At 41.7% G+C, this 27,858-nt stretch overlaps 1 protein-coding gene across 5 annotated transcripts in view; it reads left to right on the forward strand.

Annotated features, from left to right (window-relative positions):
- The window catches only part of LOC148474547 (beta-1,3-galactosyltransferase 5-like), a 207,533-nt gene that overhangs the window by 56,467 nt on the left and 123,208 nt on the right, over nt 1-27,858 (forward strand). For 4 of the 5 annotated variants that reach the window (XM_088458438.1, XM_088458437.1, XM_088458439.1 and 1 more), the window contains 2 exons: nt 4,771-5,362; nt 19,280-19,860. In XM_088458438.1, coding sequence (XP_088314564.1) covers nt 4,771-5,362; nt 19,280-19,749 — 1,062 coding nt within the window. In that variant the 3' untranslated portion in view covers nt 19,750-19,860. Of the gene's footprint in view, nt 1-4,770; nt 5,363-19,279; nt 19,861-27,858 lie in introns of those variants that run through there. The other variant, XR_015872872.1, reaches the window with a different exon arrangement.

Here is a 27,858-nt window from a genome sequence, read left to right on the forward strand (position 1 = left end):
TAATAATAGCATAGGAGCAGAAAAACCCACAAATTCTGTGATTTTAGCTGTTTTTATGCTTTTTTTCAAAAAAATACAGATCCAAAACACAAAACCCAGAACCCAAAACACGGAATGGTGGTTTTGGCAAAACCAATCCAGATCCAAAACACGAAGAAAGATCCAGATCCAAAACCAAAAAAAAAAAACACGAAAAGTGGACGGTGCACACCCCTACTATCTATATATCTATTTATCTATCTCATATCTATCTATCTATCTATCTATCTCATATCTCTCTATCTATCTATCTATCTCATATCTATCTGTCTATCTATCTATCTATCTATCTATCTATCTATCTATCTATATTTCATTATCTATCTATCTATCTATCTATCTCATATCTATCTATCTATCTATCTATTTATCTATCTCATATCTATCTATCTATCTATCTATCTATCATCTATCTATCTATCTCATATCTAGCTATCTTATATCTATCTATATCATATCTATCTATCTATTTATCTATCTATATATCTATCTATCTCATGTCTATCTATCTATCGATCTATCTATATATCTTATATGTATCTATCTATCTCATATCTATCTATATATCTCATGTCTATCTATCTATCTATCTATCTATCTATCTATCTATGTCATAGCAATCTATATATCTCATATCTATCTATATATCTCATAGCAATCTATCTATCTCATATATATATTTGTATCTCATATCTATCTATCTATCTATCTATCTATCTATCTATCTATCTATCTTTCTAGCTCATATCTATCTATCTATCTATTTAATATCTATCTATCTATCTATCTATCTTAATCTCTCTCATATCTATCTTTCTATCTATCTATATATCTATCTATCTATCTATCTATCTATCTATCTATCTCATATCTATCTATGTATCTCATATCTATCTTTCTTTCTTTCTTTCTATCTATCTATCTCATATCTATCAATCTATCTCATATATATCTGTCTATCTATCTCATATCTACAGTATCTATCTAACTATCTATCTATCTATCTATCTGTCTATCTATCTATCTCATATCTATATATCTATCTATCTACATATCATCTCTATATCTATCTATCTATATATTATCTATCTATCTATCTAATATCTATCTATCTATCTATATATATATCTCATATCTATCTATCTATCTATCTATCTCATGTCTATATATCTATCTATCTCATATCTATCTATCATCTATCTATCTCATATCTTGCTATCTCATATCTATCTATATCATATCTATCTATCTATTTATCTATCTATATAGCTATCTCATGTCTATCTATCTATCTATCTATCTATCTATCTATCTATCTATATATCTCATATCTATCTATCTATCTATCTCATATCTATCTATCTATATTTCTCATATCTATCTATCTATCTATCTATCTATCTCATATCAATCTATATATCTCATATCTATCTATATATCTCATAGTCTCATATATATATATATCTATGTATCTCATATCTCTCTATCTATCTATCTTTCTATCTCATATCTATCTATCTATTTAATATCTATCTATCTATATCTCAGATCTATCTATCTATCTATCTATCTCATATCTATCTATGTATCGCATATCTATCTTTCTATCTATCTATCTATCTATCTCATATCTATCAATCTATCGCATATATATCTGTCTATCTATCTCATATCTACAGTATCTATCTATCTATCTATCTATCTATCTATCTCATATCTATATATCTATCTATCTATCTATCTATCTATCTATCTATCTACATATCATCTCTATATCTATCTATATATTATCTATCTATCTATCTATCTAATATCTATCTATCTATCTATCTCATATCTATATTTCTATCTATCTATCTATCTATCTATCTCATGTCTATCTATCTATCTATCTATCTCATATCTATCTATCTCATATATATCTATCTATCTCATATCTTTCTATCTATCTATCTATCTATCTATCTATCTCATATCTGTCTATCTATCTAGCTAATGATTGCTTTATAAATTTTGCTGTTACTCAGAGAGATTTGAGCATGTTGTGTGCATATTATGTCATGTCTTCACTCGTACGCCTCTCTATAGAGTTGTTTATGTTCTATTACTATTCTCCATATTATTACGTCTGTATGTGCTGAGCTGAGCTTGGTGTGTAGGGCACAGAGACAGAGGGCTTGATTCAGACCCGGTCGCAAGTGCTGAGCACTCGCAACTGGGTCGACGGTGGCCCAGAGCACATGTGCATGATGGAGCCGGCTCTGTTGTGTGCATGCGCGAGACCCGGATAGCGACGGGCAATCCGTCCCTCCAGGTCTTGCACCAAAGGGGGCGTGCTGTCGATGTTGAGTGACAGCACGCCCCCTTTGGTGGGCGGGTCAGGGGGTGGCTGCCCAGACAGAGGCATGCCCATGGGAACACCTACCATTTGGGGCGAGCCCACTGACATCACAAGTTTTGGCTCTGTCAGAGCCGAAAGCTCTCTGGGGCTTCCGGCCACGAGACCCTACCACAAGGGTCTCATCACAAGCCCGATGGTCGTGATGGTTTTTTTGAGGCCTTGAAAAAGCAGTTGCGAAAAACGTACATCGGTAGAATGTCTCTTGTACTCATGTAGCTCCTAAATACTAAAATAATTGAAGAACAAACTGTGTGTTCACAAATTCCTGTGGAGAGTCTAGGGGTGTTCACATTAGCTATGTGTGAGTCTGAGATTTCTAATACTGTACTCTTAGGGAAGCCTCCTTCCACCACTTTAAATGTGGGGATGAGCAGTAAAAGTAAATATTGTGCCATAATAGAAATTCAGGATGCTAGTGTGGATGTGCAATGGGAGAATGAGGGTGGTATTTGTTTATTATCTTTTACTAATCGTTATGTTTATGTTGAAAATGTTGTTTATGTAAGTCATCCACTAGTTAGAGCAGTTGTTGCTCATGATTAAAAGAAAAGCATTATCATGCCTGGGAATAAGACCAAAAAAGACAACTTTTGGATGTAGAATTATTTTAACCCAAATCCTGATAACATTTGTAAAGGCATCTATACCACTTGTGAGTGTGGGGCCAAAATTAGTAGAGGTAGGGATGTCAACCATCTATGCATCTCCTCCCTGTTAAGTCATCTGCAGTGAGTTCTTGCAACTTATCTAACAAAATTATAATGATTTGTAAAAAAGAAAAGTCCGTTATCAGCTATGAGCAGTTTGGACTAGCACATGCAATGTCCATCACCAACAAACTCATCATCAACCTCCTCTAAATATTGGAGACAGTCCTTCCAAAAAAAAATTTGTGTGGGCCCAAACAAACCAAGCACTTCAGCCACAAAAGTTAACCATTTGTTTCTACCACCACTAAGATTTATTTCAAGAGCTGACACTCTAGAGAAGTCATCAAAAGATTTTGTTCCTATGTACAAGAGACAGCGGGAACAGAAAGAAAAAGAAAAACTTTTTGGGGGCACTCTTATCAAAAAATGGTTGATAATATTAAGACCTAACTTGGGCAAAAAAAAAAAATATCATACCACAAAATACACCTAAGCTGTTTACACATAAATAGTAAAAATTTGTATCCCTTAAGTATAGTCACTCAAATAATATTCCTGGCTGAATAATTCTAAGCACAATTCACCAAGATTTTTGACATTTATACACAATAGGTTTTGTAGTCCTAACAATTGAGAGCACTGAGGCAAAAATATTGTTTTTTCTCCTGTCCCCTCAGGGTTTATTAGGGAGAATTGCAGCCATAATTATAACACACATGCAGTATCTGTATATATAAGGCCACCTGTGTTATTGAGGTGCAGTTTCCCACACAGTCTATTTCAATGTAGGTGTACAGCTGTAAAGGGTTTTGCACCAAAAATTACCCACAGTCTAATACAATATAAATAACGTAAGTCCAAAAAATTCTACGTGGCTGATATCAATACAGGTAAATAGCTGAAAACCGTTTCCACAATCTACTGAAATATATACTGTATATATATATATATATATATATATATACATACTGTACATTTATTTATTGAGGTTGTAACCATAATTCTCCTAAAATGCAATCAAAAAACTTAATGTAATCAGAGCTACAGTAAACCAAACCAATATCTGGCTTATATGCAGCATTATAGAAAAAAACAGACCTTTCAGATTCACAAATATGTTAAGGACACAAAGGCAGAATGTTATTGGAGTTTAATATGTCATAACAATCATACTTCTCATTGATTTAAAATGGGGAAAAATAGGTCATGCAGAAAACATAAATGCAATAAATGTCAAAATAAAATAGGAGTACAAACAAAAACAGAAAATTCTCTCATATACTTTTAATTTTCTTCTGTCTCATTGAAAGAAGTGTGTGTTTTCTAATCTTTTTTTATAACTGTTTTATGGCTCTTTCTTGGTAGACAGTTCTAGTCATAAGTTCTCTAACTATAATATCTCTCTTTGGGAACATTAAACAAATTAGGACTCTCTGCACATATAGGAAACATATAGGAAACATCATTATGAAATATGGATTCCATGTCAAGTTATGATATTTATATTGTTCCTTATGTGATTATGTCTATTACTGATCCATATCATGTGACTTGCTCTACTGTCTGAAATTTTATACACTAACCTTCCAAAACATGGATTATAATAAGTGAGAGCTTTCTTGTATTATGTTCTCTATATGGATTGACCCCCATTGGGCTTTTCTTTATATCTCTCCCTAGGGTATAATGGGTAACCAGAAGATTCTAATCTCTGCGGCCTTGTTTTCATTTGCCATCTTCCTAACATCGGAATGGATTTTAAACACTCATACAACCAATCATAGGAAGCACCATGTATCCATCAACTTGACAGAAAAACTATTACCAGGTGTTAGACAATCAGTGACTCTTAATGATGGAGAATATGATTACCCTTTAAACCTCACCAGTTTTGAATTAGAGTTCCCACATCTGCAGAGCTACCAATGCTCACTGATTCACAGGCCACGTGTAGAGCCTCAAGGTGATATCACCCAACCACTGGTTGTCCTGGCCATCAAATCCCACCCAGGCTCAGGGCCAAGGAGGTGTGCCCTGAGGCAAACGTGGGCCAGGGAACAAGAGATACACGGATATAGAGCAAGACCAATATTTCTGGTCGGAATGACATCATCATCCAGTCAAATGGAGATAGTGAAACGTGAGAGCCAAGAACATGGTGACATTCTACAGTGGGACATCACTGAGGGACATCACAACTTATCACTGAAGGAACGTTGCTTCCTGGAGTGGCTGCACCACCATATCGCACATGTGGCTTTCATATTTAAAGGTTAGTTAGCCAAACTGATTTATTATTATTATAATTTATTTATATGGTGCCACAAGTGTACCGCAGCGCCTTACAAAGTACATAAACAAATAAGTAACCAGCGACTTACAATACAATACAATGCAGGGCACGGACATGGATAATAAACGTAGCTATATATTAGCGACCTTTACACCCACATAAGCAGCCAAGTGTTAGTTGCCCTAGTGCGGAGTAAGAGATAAATGAAAATACAGTAGGAAGAAGGACAAGAGGGTAGAGGGCCCTGTTCGAAAGAGTTTACATTCTAAAAGAGAGGGGCAGACAAACAGGAGTGACACAGATGGGGTAGGCGGGTAGAAAGGAAGATGTAGTAGCAAGTTAGGATGAGAGCTAGAAGACATTAATGAAGTAGTGGGTCTTAAGAGCTTGTTTGAATGATTGTAGAGAGGTGCAGAGTCTGATGGAGAGAAGAAGGGAGTTCCAAAGGTGGGGAGCAGCGCGGGCAAAATCTTGGAGGCGGGAGTGGGAGGAAGTAATCAATTGGCATGAAAGGCTGCATGTACTAAGTGAACGAAGAGGGCGGACAGAAGAGTAAAGGGAGATGAGATCAGAGATGTAAATGGGAGAGGAATGGGTGAGGGCTTTGTAAGTGAGTGTGAGAACCTTGAATTGAATTCTGAAAGGGAAGGGGAGCCAGTGGATGGCTTGTAGGAGAGGGGAGGCAGATGTGGAGCATTTGGAGAAGAAGATGAGCTGAGAAGCAGCATTGAGGATAGACTGGAGAGGAGAGAGATGGAATTTGGGGAGGACAGATAGGAGGATGTTACAGTAGTCCAATCTGGAGATGACCAGTAAATGTATGAGGGTTTTAGTGGCATCCTGGGTGAGAAAGGGTTTGATCTTGGAAATATTCCTGAGATGGAAATGACAGGACTGTGAGAGATTCTGAATTTGTGGTTTGAAGGAGAGGGAAAAGTCCAGGATGACTCCAAGACAACACACTTTGGGACTAGATGAGATAGTTATGCCATCTATTGATAAAGAAATAGTGGGAAATGAGGTTATGTTGGAGGGTCAGAAGATGATTAGCTCAGTCTTAGACATATTAAGTTTGAGAAATCGCTGGGACATCCAGGAAGAAATGGCAGAGAGACAGTTGGAGATACGAGTCAGTAGAGAGGGGGAAAGATCAGGTGAGGAGAGGTAGATCTGGGTATCATCAGCATATAGATGATATTGGAGATCAAAAGAGCAGATGAGTTTACCTAGAGAGGATGTATAGAGAGAGAATAGGAGAGGTCCAAGAACAGAACCTTGGGGAACACCTACTGTAAGAGGCTGTGGGGGGAGGAGGAGTCATGAGAGGAAACAGAGAAAGAGTGGTCAGAGAGGTAGGAGGACAGCCAAGAGAGAGCAGTGTCACTTAGACCAAGGGCAAGAAGGATATGCAGCAGGAGAGGGTGGTCCACAGGGTCAAAAGCAGCAGAGAGGTCAAGGAGAATGAGCAGGTAGTAGTGACCCTTGGATTTGGCAGCAAGAAGGCTATTGCCGACTTTCATGAGGGCAGTTTCAGTGGACTGGAGAGAATGTAAGCCAGACTGAAAAGGGTCAAGTAGGGCATGGGAGGAAAGAAATGTGGTGAGGCTGTTGTAATCAATACGCTCAAGGAATTTGAAGGCAAAAGGGAGGAAAGAGATGGGACGGTAGTTAGAGAGAGTGTTAGGATTAAGGGTAGGTTTTTTTAAGAATAGGGGAGACCAAGGCATGTTTGAATGCAGAAGAGACAGTGCCAGAAGAGAGGGAGAGATTAAGGAGGTGGGCAAGATGGGAACAGGCACAAGGAGAGAGGTAGCAGAGGAGATGTGAAGGGATAGGGCCAAGGGGGAGGTGGAAGGGGGAGGACTGGATAAGGATGTCAAAGTTGGTAAAGTGGATGGGGAGGGGTGATCTGGGAAAGGAGGAGGTGGAGAGCTGGGGGGCTGGTTTGATATGATGTCCTGACATACGGAATCAATTTTAGATGTAAAATAGTTAGCAAAGTTAGTTGCAGAGAGCAAGGAGGGAAGACGAGGAGGGGGTGGGCAGAAGAGGGAGTTGAAGGTGGAAAAGAGATGCTGGGGATTTGAAGACAGGGAGGAGATGAGATTCTTGAAATATGACTGTTTAGAGAGGGAAAGGGCAGTATGTAGGATGACAGCATATATTTGAAATGGAGAAAATCAGCCAGAGAGTGTAATCTTCTCCACTGTCACTCAGTAGTAATGATCGCCGGAGCAACAGAGCAGAAGTAAGGGAGGCATTGTATAGGAAAGCAGCTTGTTCAGCGCAGGAGAAAGAGAGTATAGGGGAGAGAAGTGAGTTAGGTAGGTAAGAAAATAAAGCAGTGTCAATAGCTCCAATAGCTCCAATGTTATGCTTAGTGATGGTGGCTTTCAGAGGTGAAGGATAGAGGGATAGGTTAAAAGAGAGAAGGTGATGGTCAAAGAGGGGGAATGGGGAATTAGAGTAGGCAGAAATATCACAACGGTGAGTGAATACCAGATCAAGCAAATGTCCACTCACATGAGAGGATGAGGAGGTCCATTGGGAGAGGCCAAATGAAGTAGAGAGGGTAAGTAGTTTGGAGGTAGAGGATTCTGTGGGTATATCAATTGGAGTATTGAAGTCATCTAGGATAATAGAGGGAAGGTCTGTGGAGAGAAACTGAGTGAGCCAGAAAGCAAAGTTGTCAAGGAACTTGGAGGGAGGGCGAGGGGGGCAGTAAATGACAGCTACTTGGAGGTGTACTGGTTGGAGGAGACGTATAGCATGAACTTCAAATGTGGAGAATGGGTGGTTCTAAGGGTATAAGTTGGTATGAGTAACCAAGGGATAGAAGGACCCCAACACCACCCCATGGCGATCCCCAGGCCAGGGTGTGTGGGAGAAGGTGAGGCCCCATAGGAGAGAGCTGCAGGAGAAATGGTGTCAGAGGGTAAAATCCAGGTTTCAGTAATGGCTAGGAGATTCAGGGAGTTGGAGATGAAAAGGTCATGGGTGGGGCCAGTTTGTTACAGACTGATCTGGCATTCCAGAGGGCATAGGATAAAGTGACAGAGTTGATAGGAAAAACATGAATGAGATTATCAGGATTGCTATAGCATGGAGATGAGATAACTTTGGGAGACCGAGATGAAGAGAGTGTAGAGATCATGCTGGCTCCTGAGCTTAGAGGGGAACGAGTAGGAGGTGGGCAGGGAGGGAAATTAAGGAGACATGCGCGGAAGTAGGGTGAAGTGACAGGGAGAGAAGTGAGGGAGGAGAGATTACCAGTGGGGTAGTCAGATCCAGGGGGGTGTATAAGAGAAGGAAAAAGGAGTAACGGGAGAAGACGGGGAGGAAAGCAGAGAGAGAAGGAGAGATAGGAGGAGGTGGAGGAGACCAGGGGTAAAGGATAGAGGTGGAATCAGGGGGCAGAAGAAAATTTTAGGTAGAAACTGAGTGAAGGGAGGAGTTAAAGACAACATGGTCATGGTAAGGATGAGGTAAATAGGGGAAGTAAACTTTGAAAGTATGAATGAAGAAAGAATGTAAGAGAATGTGCAGATTTCAAGAAATGTAAGTAAAAGTACAGCGTGGGGAAAAAAAAAAAAAGAAAAAAAAGTCAGCACAACAAAATATTTTTTGAGCATAGTAAAAGTGGAGATTGATGGGAGCAGAAATTGAATATTAGAGTAGACAGTGGTAGTAGTTAGATGATGTAAGCCTAGTAAAAAGAGCTAAGGTAAAGACATTATTAGAGAAGTAAACTGACATTAACGGTATTAATTAAGATTAAGGGCCTCATTCAGACCCACTCGCAAGCACACAGCACTCTCAAGTGGGCCGATGGTCCCCCACTGTGCATGCGTCACCTCCAGCGTGTGCGCATGTATTAGACCCGTAGAGCGATGGCTGCTCCATTACTACAGGTCTCGCTACAAGACGGGGTGGCTGTCGATGTTGATGGACAGCTCACCCCGATTCGTAGGCGGGGAGGGGGGGTGGCTGCACAAACGCAGGCGTTCCCTTAGGAAGCCGGCATTTGTGCAGCTACGGGCTTGCGAGAGCTGAGACCCTACCACAGGGTCTCGTCACAAGCCCGATGGTCATGATAATTGCGACGGGCTCCAGGCTGCTCGTAAAGGCTATGGGTGGTCACCCACAGCTTAGTGAGCGGCCCGAAGAAAAAAAAAACGCCCTGATTCAGAGCAAGCGCTCGCCAGCAGCGAGCGACTCTGAATCAGGCCCTAAGTGTTAAGCACAGAGGCTGCACAAATAGTAACAAGTGAGGCACAAAGTTTTTGTAGCCACGAAACAGAGGACCAGATTCAGACCCAGTCGCAAGCGCTGAGCGCTCGCAACCGGGTCGATGGTGGCCCAGAGCACATGTGCACGACGGAGCTGGCTCCATTGTGCACATGCGCAAGACCCGGATAGCGACGGGCAATCTGTCGCTCCGGGTCTCACACCAAAGGGGGCGGGCTGTCGATGTTGAGTGACAGCACGCCCCCTCTGTTTGAGCCGAAAGCTCTCTGGGGCTTGTAGCCATGAGACCCTATGATAAGGGTCTCCTCGTAAGCCCGATGGTCGCAATGGTCTTGACCATCGCGACCTTCATCCTGGCCACTCGCATTAGCTGTGGGTGGCAACCCACAGCAATGTGAGCGGCCAGAAGGCAACTCCATGAAAAGAAAAAGATGCCCTGATTCAGAGCGAGCGCTCTGTCAGAGCGTCCGGCTCTGAATCAGGCCCAGAGTCCAGTGATGAAAGTCCTGGCTACGCAGTCAGCAGTATCCTGTAACAGTGAGAATGTGGAATCCCCTTTGTTGATGTTATTTAGTCCAAATCTAGAATTGGTAGTTGAAAGAGTAGATATGTCGTTTTCCTTCCGTTTCACTTCGGTTAAACGCTGGTATAACGCCAGTATTAATATTACAATGCACTTTTGAAGTGTGCACTTATGATATAGGGCACTTCCAGCCAGGCAGGTGTCTCAATCTAACCCAGTAAACAGAAATTAAATAAGGGTTAGACCCAAAAAGACATATAGCAGAAACGTAACCAGTTTCTGTGTGCCACTGGGCAGGGAATTTGGAGACCAGAAGGCTTTTCATTTTACTAGCATTACATAGAAACCCCATTCCCTGACTTTCTTTGCACAAAGTCTATCTTTGCTCTGTGTTTGTATTGCAATGGTACAGTCCACCTTGGTGAAGGCAGCTGGTTTAAGTGGGAAAACAACCTTATGGCACTGATTAGTGGACACCAAGGGGTAAATTTACTAAGAATCGTGTCTGGCCACGTTTGACATTGCATTGACATGAAAGCGTTTGTTCAAGTGTGTCTCCCGGATGTGGAATTAACCCCCTCTGCTAGTTGAGCTTGGTGCTGGTTCATGGAAATTCGAGGGACCTTTATGCAATTTTCCCCCCTATTTCCTGAACCAGGACTGGCAGTTCGAATAGTGATTTATGCCCATGTTAGACTTTAGTAAATCTTTGTTTCGAGAAAACAGGCAAAACACACCAGAGGACAGCATCTCGAACAGACATGATTCTTTGTAAATTTTCCCTCAAGTGATAAGACAATCTGATGGCAACTGGCAGACATCATGGGCCACCAATTGGATTTATGTGGTCCAGGGTATCACCAGCTTTGGTGTGAGTTCGTGTGTCAGGATGCACCTGAGGGCTCTGTTACTGCTTCCCCATTTGTATTGGTGCCCGATGGCCAGGTTGCTTGAACTGCCAAAAGGCAGTAAATGGTTGGCATTTATGGGAGGCCGAAGCAACTGGCTAGTATTATTAGGCATGTGCTGTACTTTATGTGAGGATGATGGGGACATGCTCCCTGCATTCCAGGTTCCCTTGTCAGAGATCCCCAATAAACAGGACAGCAAGTGGGATACATAGGAACATTTCACAATTCTCTGACTAGGGAAATACTTTGAGGCTCTCCTCCATGTCATAAACAGTAGGACACCTTATCCCCTGAGTATTACTAATCACGGCCCATCTTTGAGAACCCAGTAGTGGGAGAACATATGAATTCCTTGCAGTCCTCAGGTTCTGCCAGAGCTCTCTCCATAGACATGTCTGTGACAAAGAGCTGGAAAGCAAAAGGAATATATGGGACTCTCTGGGAGTCTATAAGGAATACAAGAGACTCATCTGTATTAGTGGTTAGTGGTGGGGAGAAGGGGAAGAAGATCCTTTGTCAAAGCAATTACAGTAAGTATGAAGGGAGGGGTGAGCACAGGCTGCTGTTTGTTGCAAAATTCAAATTCAGCTTCTGTTCTGACAGGGCATGCATTCTCCTCTATCAGATAGTTGACATCCACAATTGTCACAAACCAGAGGTTTCTTATAATTTCCATTCTTCTGTCCCTTTCTCTGAAGGGGTATCTGTTAGGGCTCACCTAGGAAATTACACAAAATCTTGGAACCACTCTACAAAGGTTTTCACATATAACAGCCACCGTTTTGATGTTCTCACCGGTACTTGGATGCTGCAAGGACTTAACTCAGGATAGTAAGAGTTTATGCAAGTAACCAGGTGGCTACAGAGAGTGGAGCTGGAGTGGTAGGTGAAAGAATACCTGAGGCAGGTTTAAGCAGGAGGCATGATTTAGACCAGGAACAGCATGTAGACTAAACAAAATGCAGCAGTTACTGCAGGAGATGGCAAAGGAACTGGAGGAGCACTAGACAGCAGAGTAATAATGAGAACAGTCCTGGATGGAAAAATAGAGAATGACATGAGTCCAATAGGATCCTGGACTCAGGAATTCATAGGATACCAGCAGGCTAAACAGAAACACATTAGAGCATTTTACCTTAGTGACTGCCCAATCAGGACACCTGCCAGGTCCAGCCACCTAATCAGAAATAGTTGCTGCGGTTGCTGGGCAGAATCAGCTGTGACTAGTGTCCAATATCCAATGATAGCAGCCCCTGCATTCAATATGGAGCAACTGGATCTCCAACGATATAACATACAAAACTAACATTTATGCAGGAGGCGCTAGCCAATTATTTTATTCACAAAAACACACACATGTAACATAAAAAAAATCACACATAGTATCACTTCTACAAATATGCTTAAAAGGTTAAAAATCCAGGGTAAATATCCCCGGCCTTACAGTTAATAAAACACAAGTATGGTCTGAATGTCCTATCTTGAGCAGCATTTAGAAAACATTATAGGCTTTAAAAATAGCAACTTGTTACAGTGATGTTTCTCCTTGTTAAGAAACTGACACTTCAAAATAAATGTAACAACTTCTTTGTATAAGGAAATCTTCTCCAGTAAGTATGTCATTATTTGAACAGCTTGTTCCTCTGTATAGGTAGTATATCCCACCTTTATAATATGGACAATCCACTGGAACAGATATATAATATAAAGCATAAGATGGAAGCTCCTAAGTCTCAAAAAGAGATAGTAAAATCCTTTCCAGCCGGATAATATTCAACTAAAGACAGTTCAAATCTGATTACTTATATTATTGCATAGTCCAGAACCTCTTGCATAAGGTGTATACAGTACATGCAAAGAAACAAAAAATATCCCTGTGGATCAGTACTTTGTATTGTGGCAGGGAGGGTCCCTGTGAGGTCATTGTGGCGCGGGCTGTCTGGTGGTGGAGCTGGAGTCTGGCAGACGGCTTTGGCTGCGCGCGTTGCTGTGCGGGCCTGTTGTCACTCTGCGCTGGTAAGGCCTGGAGGCATCTCCGTTCTGTTTGGCATGGGCGCCGCCATATTGCCTTCCGGCCATGTGATGCGGCTGGCCAATCCTGGTGAGTCACATGTTCCCTCCGGCCAGTAACAGTACGGCATGGGGTATTTAGGAAGGTTCAGTGCCTTCCTTCTTTGCCAGTGCAACGTGTATCTCAGCCTAGCTGAGAGGGAGTTCTCTGTGCTTATCCTGTTCCTGTAATTCGCTGTCTGCCAGTCTGCCTGTCAGCTCCTAGCTTCCGCTGGACTACCCCGCTTCCTCTACCACCCTTGCCCATACCTGAGTGCCTGAGCAAGCTGACATCCTGCTCATTTGCCTTAGTTCACTACCTGCATACCTGGCTATTATTTCCTGCATCGCTACCTGCATACCTGGCTTATTATATCCTGCATCGCTACCTGCATACCTGGCTTATTATTTTCCAGCATCACTACCTGCATACCTGGTTTATTATTTCCTGCATCACTACCTGCATACCTGGCTATTATTTTCCTGCATCACTACCTGCATACCTGGTTGATTATTCCAGTCTCACTACCTGCACACCTGGACAGTTCTAATTGTTTCTACTTGGACATTAACCCATTATACCACCACAGAACTCTAGTGCACGTTTATATATACCTGGACTTTCATTTACTGCCATATTTTATGTCTACTCAAGCATGTATTAAAAAACCTAGTTTTATATTCAAACCTGCTTCTGTGATCGCTCCTGCTACCACCCCGGGTCCACAAACAACCCAGAACATAACAGTTTGCACTGGCCACATGGAGCCGGCCACGGATCAGGAGTCAGGAGTGGATTTTTTCTGGTGCATTTCTGGTCACTTAGAAAATCTGGAAAACATGCAGCATCAGATGGCTTAATTTCTGCAAGAGATGTCCAAGCGACAGGATAGTTTGCAAACTTCCTTTTCTACCCCTGGAGTACCAGTATCTACATCTGCATCAGAATCTGGGAATACAGGAGGCAGATCATCTCCCCGCTTACATCTTCCTTTACCAAGTAAATTTGACGGCAATCCTAAACTCTGCCGAGGATTCCTAAATCAGTGTGACATACATTTTACCCTGCAGCCTGACAACTTTCTAACTGCAAGAACTAAAGTGGCTTATATAGTCTCTCTGTTATCCGGCCAGGCCTTGGAATGGGCTTCCCCACTCTGGGAGCGCTCAGATCCACTGCTGGATAATTACGCAGGCTTTTTGTCATCTTTCAGGAGGATTTTCGATGAACCTGGGCGTAATGTATCAGCATCATCAAACATCATGACACTGAGACAAGGGGTCCGTCCTGTCAGTCAATATGCCGTGCAATTTTAAAGCATCAGAGCTCAAATGGAATGAGGAAGCCCTCACCTCGGCCTTATGGCATGGGTTGTCAGACCGACTAAAGGATGATCTAGTCACTTGAGAGCTCCCTACTAATCTGAATGACATGATTTCATTGTGTATCAAAGTTAACCTATGCTTCAGGGAACATCAGGCTGAAAAGCACAGAACTGACTGGCAAAGGTCATTTGCCCCCTCCATTTCTACCCATCCCATTCCTTCTCCTACTGAAGAGGAGCCTATGCAGGTGAATCATACACACCTCTCCAAAGAAGAACGTCAGAGAAGAATGCAAAAGAACCTCGGAGAGGTTCAGTCACCTGCTCATCTCCTGCCCCCGTAAACCGGGAAATGCCAAATCCTAACTGACCCTGGAGACATCAAGTTAGGAGTTATGAGCCTGTCTCCAAAAATTAAAGATTTCATGATTACCCTAGCTTTGGATCTTAAACCCAAACCTGTCTTTGCTACTGCTCTACTTGACTCGGGAGCAGCCGGAAATTTCATAGTGTCTAGTTTCATAGATAAATTTCAGATTCCTTGTTTGTCTCTTAATCATGCCATCTCTCTGACCTCTATAGACGGACGTCCTCTAACTAATGGGATAGTCACCAAGGAGACTCAACCAGTATTGATCCGAATAGGGGCACTTCATTCTGAGTCCTTAAAATTCCTGGTGATATCAGAGGCCTCTCAAGAAATTATTCTTGGTCTACCCTGGTTGCGTCAACATAATGCCAGGATTGATTGGAGTTCTATGTAGATTCTTTCATGGGGTATGGACTGTCAGAAATCCTGTTTTCCAAAAATTCAACATGTAAGAAAGACAGTTCCATTAGTTTCTTCTGCCATTCCCAAGGAATATCAGATGTTTGCCGACATGTTCTCTGAGCAGCAAGCAAATATATTACCTCCTCAGAGGGAATTGGACTGACCAATTGATTTGATACCTGATAAGATACCACTTCGTGGTCGTACCTATTCGCTATCCTTGCCTGAGACTTAAGCCATGACCGAGTACATCCTGGACAACCTGGCTAAGGGGTTCATTCGCCCCTCTAATTCACCTGCCGGAGCTGGGTTTTTTTTCGTTGGCAAGAAGGACGGTGGTTTAAGACCATGTATCGATTATCGAGGCCTTAACGACTTTACTGTAAAGAATCGATATCCTCTTCCCCTGATTACTGAGTTGTTTGATAGGGTCAAGGGCTCTGTCATTTTTTTCTAAATTAGATCTGAGAGGGGCTTACAACCTCATTCGTATTCGAGCTGGCGATGAATGGAAGACCGCTTTTAATACCAGAGATGGACATTTCGAATATTTAGTAATGCCTTTTGGATTGTGCAACACCCCTGCTGTCTTTCAGAGTTTCGTTAATGAGATTTTCCGGGATCTGTTATATGTTTCAGTTGTTGTCTATCTGGACGATATACTGATTTTTTCACCCTCTGTGGCTAAACATCATGAACATGTTAAAGAAGTTTTGACCCGTTTGAGAGAAAACCACCTTTTACTGCAAACTGGAGAAGTGCGTCTTTGCAGTGCCCAGTGTACCTTTTCTCGGCTACGTTATTTCTGGCTCCAGTTTGAAAATGGACCCGAAGAAGGTACAAGCAATTCTGGATTGGACCCGACCTCAGACACTGAAAGCCATCCAGAGATTGTTGGGCTTCGCCAATTATTATAGAGGCTTCATTAAGGGATTTTCTACATTGCTGGCTCCCATTACAGCCTTGACCTGCAAAGGTGCTAATCCTGCCCAATGGTCACCTGAGGCAGAGTCTGCTTTTCATCTTCTAAAACAGGCCTTTATCTCAGCACCAGTTCTTCGACAACCAGATCTGGACAGGCCTTTTTTGTTGGAAGTAGACGCATCATCTGAAGCTGTGGGAGCAGTCCTGTCTCAACGCTATGAGGACAATCGAGTCCATCCTTGTGAGTTCTTTTCTAAAAAATTCTCACCTGCTGAAAGGAACTACGCCATAGGTGAGCAAGAACTACTAGCTGTAAAGTTGGCATTGAAGGAATGGAGATATTTGCTAGAAGGTGCTAAGTTTCCATTTACTGTATTTACGGACCATAGAAATCTCCTATTTCTCAAAAACCTTCAATGTGTGAGTCCTCGTTTTACCCGCTGGGCAATATTCTTTGCCAGGTTTTAGTTTACCCTGACCTTCTGGTCAGGAGCACTTAATCAGAAGGCTGATGCCCTATCGAGATCTCTCCTCTGTGATGATCAATCTGAAAATCAAAGCAATACCCCTGTCTTGGAATCAAGAGTTTTTGCCACAGTACAGGTTCAGCCTCCTACAGGAAAATCATTTGTGGCCCCGGAATTAAGGAAGTGTCTTCTCACTTGGGCACATTCCTCTCGCTTCGCAGGGCACTCAGGCACTCGGAAGACTTTGGAGTTCCTGAAAAGACACTATTGGTGGCCTTCTATGAAGGCAGATATAATGGATTTTATCTCTTCCTGCTCCTCCTGTGCCCAGCATAAATCATCACGACAAGCTCCAGCTGGGGAATTGCTTCCACTACCCACTCCATCACGTCCATGGACACATCTCTCCATGGATTTCGTCACAGACCTGCCAGTCTCTCAAGGCTTCAATACTATCTGGGTTGTAATAGACCGATTCTTTAAGATGGTCCACTATATACCTTTGAAGAAGTTACCTTCTGCTCCTGACCTGGCACAGTTGTTCGTCCAACACATATTTCATCTTCATGGCCTTCCTGCTGAAATTTTCTCTGACCGTGGTGTGCAGTTTACTGCAAAATTCGGGAGGGCTTTGTGTTCTGTTCTTCAAGTGAAGTTAAACTTTTCCACGGCCTACCATCCGCAAAGCAACAGCTCCACCGAGAGAGTTAATCAAGATCTAGAGACTTTCTTAAGAATTTTTATGACATCTTCCCAGGACAATTGGGCTGCCTTGCTGCCATGGGCCGAGTTTGCACATAATGCTTCCTACCACTCGTCAACTAACCAAACGCCATTTCAGGTTGTTTATGGCCTTCATCCTCGTGTTCATGAATTCCGAAGCCTGCCTGTTTAAGATGTTCCGGCCGTGGAGGACACGGTGCGGAATTTTGCTACCATCTGGACTCAAGTATGGACTGATTTGCTGAAGGCATCCTCTTGCTATAAGACCCAGGCCGATAGGAAGTGTAGAATAGTTCCACACATGCAAGTTGGAAGCCAGGTCTGGTTGTCCACCGGAATCTTCATCTGAGAGTTCCTTCAATGAAATTTGCACCACGCTTCATTGGTCCCTTCACCATAACAGAAGTCATTAATCCAGTGGCCTATCATCTACAGTTACCCTATACCTAAAAATCCCTAATTCCTTCCATGTTTCCTTATTAAACCCCCTAGTTCTGAATAGGTTCCACAGTGCTCTACCTGCTTCTCCTCGAGTCCAGATGGAGAAAGGAGTTGAGTTTGAGGTCGCCCAGGTCTTCGACTCTCATCTACGCAGAGGTCATCTACAGTATTTGCTAGACTGGAAAGGTTACGGTCCAGAGGAATGTTGCTGGAAATGATGCTCTTGATGTCCATGCTCCCATGCTCATCTGGAGATTTAATTCTGCCCATCTGGAGAAGCCTGGTGAGTGTCCTGAGGCCACCCCAATAGGGGGGAGTACTGTCACGGCCAGGGTATTTCAGCATGGTGCTAGGCGGGTGTTACCTGTGAGGTCGTTGTGGCGCGGGCTGTCTGGTGGTGGAGCTGGTGTCTGGCGGACGGCTTTGGCTGCGCGCGTTGTTGTGCGGGCCTGTTGTCACTCTGTGCTGGTAAGGCCTGGCGGCGTCTCCGTTCCGTTTTGCATGGGTGCCGCCATTTTGCCTTCTGGCCATGTGATGCGGCTGGCCAATCCTGGTGAGTCACATGTTCCCTCCGGCCAGTAACAGAACAGCCTGGGGTATTTAGGAAGGGTCAGTGCCTTCCTTCTTTGCCAGTGCAACGTGTATCTCAGCCTAGCTGAGAGGGAGTTCTCTGTGCTTATCCTGTTCCTGTGAATTTGCTGTCTGCCAGTCTGCCTGTCAGCTCCTAGCTTCCGCTTGACTACCACGCTTCCTCCACCACCATTGCCCATACCTGAGTGCCTGAGCCTGCTGACATCCTGCTCATTTGCCTTAGTTCACTACCTGCATACCTGGCTATTATTTTCCTGCATCACTACCTGCATACCTGGCTTATTTTCCTGCATCACTACCTACATACCTGGTTGATTATTCCAGTCTCACTACCTGCACACCTGGACAGTTCTAATTGATTCTACTTGGACATTAACCCATTACTCCCACCACAGAACTCTAGAGTATGTTTATATATGTCTGGACTTTTAATTACTGCCATATTTTATGTCTACTCAAGGACCTATTAAAAAACCTAGTTTTATATTCAAACCCGCTTCTGTGATCGCTCCTGCTACCATCCCGGGTCCACAAACAACCCAGAACATAACACTCCCAGTTTGGTTCCTTCTCCAGGTTTACCAACTGGAACATCCTGCTCTCCAGCCAAAACTTCCTCTGCTTCAGCCTCTCCTCCTCTCAGACAGCCTTGCCCACACAAAATACACACACACGCACACCCACACACACAAACAATCTATATTCAGTTCATTCTCAACTGCCCTACATCTCTCTGCTATAGCCACGCTGTTCCGTTACCTACAAGAAGACTCCTTACAAAATCTCACAAAGGAGAGCTGCAAATGTAGACAAGTTTCTATTTGTGAGACACCAATGCCCCATCAGGGAGGACCGTTTGATTTATTATATGTGTACAAAGGTGTACCTACCATATGGTGATCCTCTGTGTTCCCCTTTGCAGGTGACGATGATATGTTTGTGAATCCAGAAGCTGTGGTGCAGTATATTATAGAAAAAGGGTCTCCAAACACCTTACATGGCAGCTACCAGCACCGCCCACCGGTCATGCGTCACTCTAAGTACCGCATCACTCACAGTCTCTATCCATTGGAGAAATACCCTGGCTTTGTATCGGGGGGTGGTTTTCTCTTCCCCGGCTCCTCTGTGAGGAGATTATGTGAGGTCTCCCGATTTATGCCGGTTTTCCCACTGGATGATGTGTATTTTGGCTTCTTGGCTCTGGCAGCGAATATGACTTACAGACATGACAACCGCTTCCATGTGACTGGATTGCGGTACGATGTGTGTAAATACAAGGAGGCCCTCGTGGTGCACGGCATAGACTCAGGGAGAATGGTGCAGATATGGAAAGAGGTGCAAAATAGCACATGCAATACCAGAGAGGAAGGAACCAGCTCACAGCATCACTGACAGAACAGAGACTGTATAGAACAGTTGTAAATCCTGTATGTATGTCACCTTATTTCTACAACTGTCTACAGAATTGTCTATGGTATAATAAAGACTACAGTATATTTTTTATCACTTTGGTTTGTACATCTGATTTCCCTGCCTGGCAGAGCTGCAGTAATTATTCCTGTAGTTTTTATCAGTCCAGTTTGTGATTTTTCTCTGTTACATTGAAGACATTAATGGGCATATTTATCACACAGTATTTATCACACAGTATTTATCACACAATATTTATTACACAGTATTTATCACACAGTATTTATCACACAATGTTTATCACACTGTATTTATCACACAGTATTTATCACACAATATTTATTACACAATATTTATCACACTGTATTTATCACACAATGTTTATCACACTGTATTTATCACACAGTATTTATCACACAGTATTTATCACACAATATTTATCACACTGTATTTATCACACAGTATTTATCACACAATATTTATCACACAATGTTTATCACACTGTATTTATTACACAATATTTATCACACAGTATTTATCACACAATGTTTATCACACTGTATTTATCACACAGTATTTATCACACAGTATTTATCACACAGTATTTATCACACAATATTTATTACACAGTATTTATCACACAGTATTTATCACACAATGTTTATCACACAATATTTATCACACTGTATTTATAACACAGTATTTATCACACAGTATTTATCACACAATATTTATTACACAGTATTTATCACACAGTATTTATCACACAATGTTTATCACACTGTATTTATCACACAGTATTTATCACACAATGTTTATCACACTGTATTTATCACACAGTATTTATCACACAGTATTTATCACCCAATATTTATCACACTGTATTTATCGCACAGTATTTACCACACAATATTTATTATACAGTATTTATCACAGTATTTATCACACAATGTTTATCACACTGTATTTATCGCACAGTATTTATTACACAATATTTATTACACAGTATTTATCACACAGTATTTATCACACAGTATTTATCACACAATATTTATTACACTGTATTTATCACACAGTTTTTATTACACTGTATTTATCACACAATATTTATTACACAGTATTTATCACACAGTATTTATTACACTGTATTTATCACACAGTATTTATTACACAGTATTTATCACACTGTATTTATCGCACAGTATTTATCACACAATATTTATTATACAGTATTTATCACACAGTATTTATCACACAATGTTTATCACACTGTATTTATCGCACAGTATTTATCACACAGTATTTATCACACAATGTTTATCACACTGTATTTATCACACAATATTTATTACACTGTATTTATCACACAGTTTTTATTACACTGTATTTATCACACAATATTTATTACACAGTATTTATCACACAGTATTTATTACACTGTATTTATCACACAGTATTTATCACACTGTATTTATCACACAATTTATTACACAGTATTTATCACACAGTGGGGCCTATTCATTAAGCGTAAAAATTCAATGGAGACAATTAGCTTTAGAACTCTCATGGAGTTCTAGCTAATTATAGGTGGAATTCATCATTCCACCTCTCCATAAGTATCTATTCCGGTACCTGTCATTTTTGCGATGACAGCTTTTCGGGAAATAGATACTTTTCCCTGCCTACACTACCTTATCGCGTCTGGAAACAGTGCTGCGCATGCGCTGTTACATCTGTAAAACCAGCGCATGCGCAGCACTGCCTACAGATGCGTTAAGTTTCGTACCCCCCCCCGCGATCCCCCCCCACCCCCCTCCCCCCTCTGCTCACCTTCCCCCCCCCCGACTTACCTGTCCGCGCAGCAGCCTCCGGCTCCGTCCTGCTGGTCTGTCATGTGGTTTCCCAGCAGACCACATGACAGACTAGAAAAAAATAATAGACATTTTTTTTTTCTTTTTCTAAACCTTCTTGTGCTCTGCTGGGAGCACACATGACAGACCAACCTCCGGAGCCTGAGGACGGAGCAGAGCGCTGGAGGGACTCGTCGGGGGACCTGCACACGCGGATACAGGTAAGTGGATTCTGCTATTCGCCACGTCACAGTGGCGAATAGTAACTGCATCAAATTCCGAAACTTGATAATTTTCGGAGTTTGATGAATACCACAATTTCTACATCCCCATACTAATGTACTAATACTAATGTACTAATACTAATGTACTAATGTACTAATACTAATGTACTAATACTAATGTACTAATACTAATGTACTAATGTACTAATACTAATGTACTAATACTAATGTACTAATGTACTAATACTAATGTACTAATGTACTAATACTAATGTACTAATACTAATGTACTAATGTACTAATACTAATGTACTAATGTACTAATACTAATGTACTAATGTACTAATACTAATGTACTAATGTACTAATGTACTAATGTACTAATACTAATGTACTAATACTAATGTACTAATGTACTAATACTAATGTACTAATGTACTAATGTACTAATACTAATGTACTAATACTAATGTACTAATGTACTAATACTAATGTACTAATGTACTAATGTGCCCATACTAATGTACTAATACTAATGTACTAATACTAATGTACTAATACTAATGTACTAATGTACTAATGTACTAATGTACTAATACTAATGTACTAATGTACTAATGTACTAATACTAATGTACTAATACTAATGTACTAATGTACTAATGTACTAATGTACTAATACTAATGTACTAATGTACTAATACTAATGTACTAATGTACTAATGTACTAATACTAATGTACTAATACTAATGTACTAATGTACTAATGTACTAATACTAATGTACTAATACTAATGTACTAATACTAATGTACTAATGTACTAATACTAATGTACTAATGTACTAATGTACTAATACTAATGTACTAATACTAATGTACTAATACTAATGTACTAATGTACTAATACTAATGTACTAATACTAATGTACTAATGTACTAATGTACTAATACTAATGTACTAATACTAATGTACTAATGTACTAATGTACTAATGTACTAATTCTAATGTACTAATGTACTAATACTAATGTACTAATGTACTAATGTACTAATACTAATGTACTAATGTACTAATGTACTAATGTACTAATACTAATGTACTAATACTAATGTACTAATACTAATGTACTAATGTACTAATACTAATGTACTAATACTAATGTACTAATGTACTAATACTAATGTACTAATACTAATGTACTAATACTAATGTACTAATGTATGGGGAGTGTGGAAAGTAACGCAGGGGAACTTAGCAAGGAGATATCTGTGATATCTCCTGTGCCAAGTCTGTTCATGAATACCAAAATAACCTTATTTAAGGAAAATGTCCTTAAAAATGTTATTTTAGTGTTGATGAATAGGCCCCTGATACTGCTCTTGGCATGCTAATTGAAATCAGACAGATACTACAGTTGTTAAGCTAATATCAACAGTGCGATTGCAATTAGCATGCCAAGAGCAGTATTAGACTCATTGCAATTAGTATGATAACATCAGTATCAGTCTGTTACTATAAATTATGTTGTCAGGTTGTAGGATCATGGAAACGCTGGCGTCACTAGGAGGGTGTGGGGAGTGTAGGCCTCATCAGGTGACACCATCCGAGGGGTGACACCCGATGCGACCATTGCGACCATCGGGCTTGCGAAGAGACCCTTGTGGTAGGGTCAAATTCCCGGAAGCCCCAGTGAGCTTCCTGCTCTAAATAGAGCAGGAAGCTCACCACTGACATCACTGGTGATGTCAGTGGTGCCTCCCACAAACGGCAGGCGTTCCTATGGGAACACCTTAGTTTGTGTAGCCACCCCCCCTGCCCACCTCCAAAACGGGGTGATCTGTCAATCGCAATCGATAGCCACCCCGTTTTGGTGCGAGACCCGTAGCAACGGAGTGGCCGTCGCTGGCTGGGTCTCGCGCATGCGCACGCCAGAGGCAGCGCATGCGCAGGGGGCAAACATCGACTCGCTTGCGAGCGCATAGCACTTGCAAGAGGGTCTGAATCAGCCCCTAATATCTCTGCATTTCTATCACCATATGGTCTTCATGTATTGTTGCAGGTGCATAGTTGCAGAATTTTTTAAAACTTACTTTAGGGACATAAAAATATGCTAGTACCCATTTTCATGTACCCCAAATTTGATGAGACCACTTAAAAAAACAAAAGAAATAACCTAAGTGCTCTTCTGCAACACTTCTTCAATGTCGGGAAAAAACACCTGCTGCAGCTATTTAAATCCCCGACATTTGCAGGCTAAAACAGGGGTACCCATAGTGATCTCCCATGTTTTTACAACTTTAGGGGGGTCCTACAATTTATTCAAGGAAAAATTTGTTTTTTTACGCAGATCCCACTTCGCAAATTCCCGTTTTCGTAGGTTTCATATTGAATACGGGGATAAAGCGGGTGCGCGCCCGATACTTTATCCCAGGAAAATCTCCGATGTGGAGTGAAAAGTCCCCTCATAGTCACTTTTCATATCACCTTTTCTGTTTGTTTTTTATTCATGTAAGTTTTTCACATATATTTTAACACTTTTTCAACACTTATTAATTAGTCTTACACATCTATACTTTACACTTCACTGTCACCCTTCTTCCTATTTTTGTGTGATGCCATGGGAGGTCCTGGGTTGGATGTTTTTTGGGGTGCCCTGTGCCCCGGACATAAACCCGTTAGTGTTTGGGACTGCTAGTAAAAGAGAAGCCGTGACGTGGCCTAGCAGCTTCCCATGTATTTGCAAATAATATCTCTGAATTTCTATCACTATATGGTCTTTATGTATTGTTACAGGTGCAATTCAGTGTGCTGAGGAACAATAGGGGGCTAACCCCCCCAATTTTTCTACTTGGTATAACCCCTCCCTGTCATGCACCTGAAGAGTACTGCTAGATTGATTTGAGCAGCTGCCATTTTCTGTTTGTTGTTATGAGATGCATGAATGAGCCGCTATTAGTAGGGCATGCTGGTTCTAGTAGTGCTAGTTGGAGTTCCCAGGGGTGACTCCCAGGTAAGCTTGCTCTCAATTTGGATGCATTTATTTTTGTGCCTTTATCATGAGGTCTTACAATTGATAAAATATATATGTGCCTTTGGGGTGAGCGTTTGGATGTAGGGCCCACGGGGCTGGTTGGGCCTCTTCAGGGCATCACCACTTAATACACATAGGGCCTGATTCAGACCCACTCGCAAGCGGCTGTCCGCTCGCAAGTGGGTCGATGTTATGGACTGAGCATGCGCACGACGGAGGGAGCTCCGTCGTGCGCATGCGCCAGACGCGACGAGCGAAGGAAAGTCCTTCGCTCGTTGTGTCCGATCAAAGGGGGCGTGCTGTCAATGTTGATTGACAGCACGCCCCCTTTGGTGGGCGTGCCGGGGGCATGCCTCCCTGACGGGGGCATTCCCACGGGAACGCCTCCCGTCAGAAGCCGGCCCACTGACATCACTAGTGATGTCAGTGGGAGTGATTTTGGCTCTGATAGAGCCAAAATCACTCCGGAGCTTGCGGTTGAAAACCTCAACCGCAGGCTCCGGCTCGCAAATTCGATGGTCGCGATGGTCTCGACCATCGCGACCATCACAATGCACGCTCGTATAGCCTGTGGGTGGTGACCCACAGCTATACGAGCGTCCAGGAGGACGCTCCATGAAAATGGAGCCCGGCCCTCATTCAGAGCGTGCGCTCTGCTCAGAGCGTACGGCTCTGAATGAGGGCCATAGTCACTTTTCATATAACCGTTTCTGTTTGTTTTTTATTCATGTAAGTTTTTCACACATATTTTAACCCTTTTTCAACACTTATTAATTAGTCTTACACATCTACACTTTACACTTCACTGTCTCCCTTCTTCCTTTTTTTATGTGATGCCCTGGGGGGGTCCTGGGCTGGACGGTTTTTGGGGTGCCCTGCGCCCTGGATGTGAACCCCTTAGTGTTAGGGACTGCTAGTGACAGAGAAGCCGTGACGTGGCCTAGCAGCTTCCTATGGATTTGCAAGTGCATGCAACTAATATCTCTGAATTTCTATCACTATATGGTCTTCATGTATTGTTGCAGGTGCAATTCAGTGTGCTGAGGAACAATAGGGGGTTAATCCCCCCCATTTTTTCTACCATTTATATATTCGCTAAGTAGAAGATTAACGCTACTGTTCATGTCATTTATTCAGCTTCAGTAGGAAGGACATTAGTGGTCACAGCAGTTACAGCCATAGCAATTAATGTATGCATCTGTGGAACTACAAATGCCAGCATGCCTGCCACAATTTTAACAGGTGGCAATTATTGCATGCTTCTGTGGAGCTACACATTCCAGCATTCATGTCCCAACAGTTCCATTACAATTAGCATTACGTTGGAGGGTAGCAACATTTGAGTTGCTGATTTCAATCAGGCTGGACGTGAGAGTCTCACTGTTTATTGGTCAGCACTCGGCCTTATTTTAGCGATGTCCTCGACAGTAAATAGAGGATAGATCTTCCCTATAGTGTTGTAGGGTAGGTGTGCTAGATGATCCATGTGTAATGACTACAACTCAAAGTGGTTATGATTGTTCATTTTTAGGGCATTTATTAATTACAATCTTTAGTTAGAGAAACCTCAGTGTTGCTGAAGCATGAACTGTAATCAGAATAATGATGGTCTAATTGTTGAAAGGTATGCTCTGTAGTAATATGTCTATATACAGTATGCTGGATCAATTGGGTGTCTACATTAAGGTAGATACCAAGAGACACCAAACATACACAACATTTATATTGCACTTTTCACTGAAATTGTCAGGTGTAGTTTCTTATACCTTTATATACATCTGTGCAAAATCTGATCATCTGTCATACCTACTCCACAACACTATAGGGAAGATCTATCCCCTATTATACTGTTAGACAGTAACGGCTCCAGAGGTGGCAGCTACAGGGCAGTCCAAAATTCAAATAGGGAAGTCGCACCAACTGCTACTGAGTTCTGGCCGGTGGTTTGGCAGCATTTGGAGTGGCAGTTGGTGTTGCTCCCCTATTTGAAATTTGGACTGCACTGCAGGACCACCGCCACTTCTGTTAAATATAGACCTCATGAATGTTATTGAATAAGTACCCTCTATCATCCAAATACAGGGATTGCCAGTAGAAAAAAGCAAATATTATCACCTTTATCTAAAGGAAGTAATTAGGGATCTGCGGCAACCCCCGTGTTTTGGTTTTTGATCTGTATCTCCTTCATGGTTATTGATCTGGATATGGCTTTACAAAACCACCCTTGCTTGTTTTGGTTTTGGATCTGTATTTTTTGTAAAAAATTCTAAAAACAGCTGAAATCACATAATTTGGGCCTGCTTATGTTCCTACAGTATTATTAACCTCAATAACATTTATTTCCAGTCATTTCCAGTCAAATTTGACCACCTCACAGCTCACAATATTGATTTAATCCAGTTTAGGCCAAAAGGTTGCACCAAGCTTGCTGGATGAATAAGCTAAGCGACAGCAGTGGACTGCACTAACATGTGGCAGTTCAGCTTCCAACATGGCACAGAGTGGCACTGCAGTGGCAGACAGGATGGCAGTTTAATAAACTATAAAATTAAAAATGTCAGGCAGCAATGACTCAAACAGCACATAATGCAAAGAAAAGAGGTGCAAGATGGAATTGTCCTTGGGCCCTTCCACCCATCCTTATGTTGTATATAGTAAACAGGACATGCACAGTTTAACAAACCAATCACTTCAGCTATAGGGACTGCCACATCCGATTCCTCACCCTCATCAGTGTGTACATCATCTTTACACAATATCAATTAATCCCAGCTGGAATCCACCATTACAGCCTCAGGTGCCTCTATAATTTTTGGATGTAGCTGTAGTTCATTTTGATGAACAGCATCATTTCCAAAATTTCAGGAAGTAGCCTCCTACGATGATCACTGACAAGGTTTCTGGCTGTGCTGAAAACTCTTTCTGAGTACACACTGGAGGGTGGGCAGCTCAAGTAAAGCAAAGCCAGTTTGTGCAAGGGCCTCC

Source organism: Taudactylus pleione, unplaced genomic scaffold, assembly GCF_031769625.1.
Source record: "Taudactylus pleione unplaced genomic scaffold, aTauple2 ptg000833l, whole genome shotgun sequence".
NCBI lineage: Eukaryota > Metazoa > Chordata > Amphibia > Anura > Myobatrachidae > Taudactylus > Taudactylus pleione.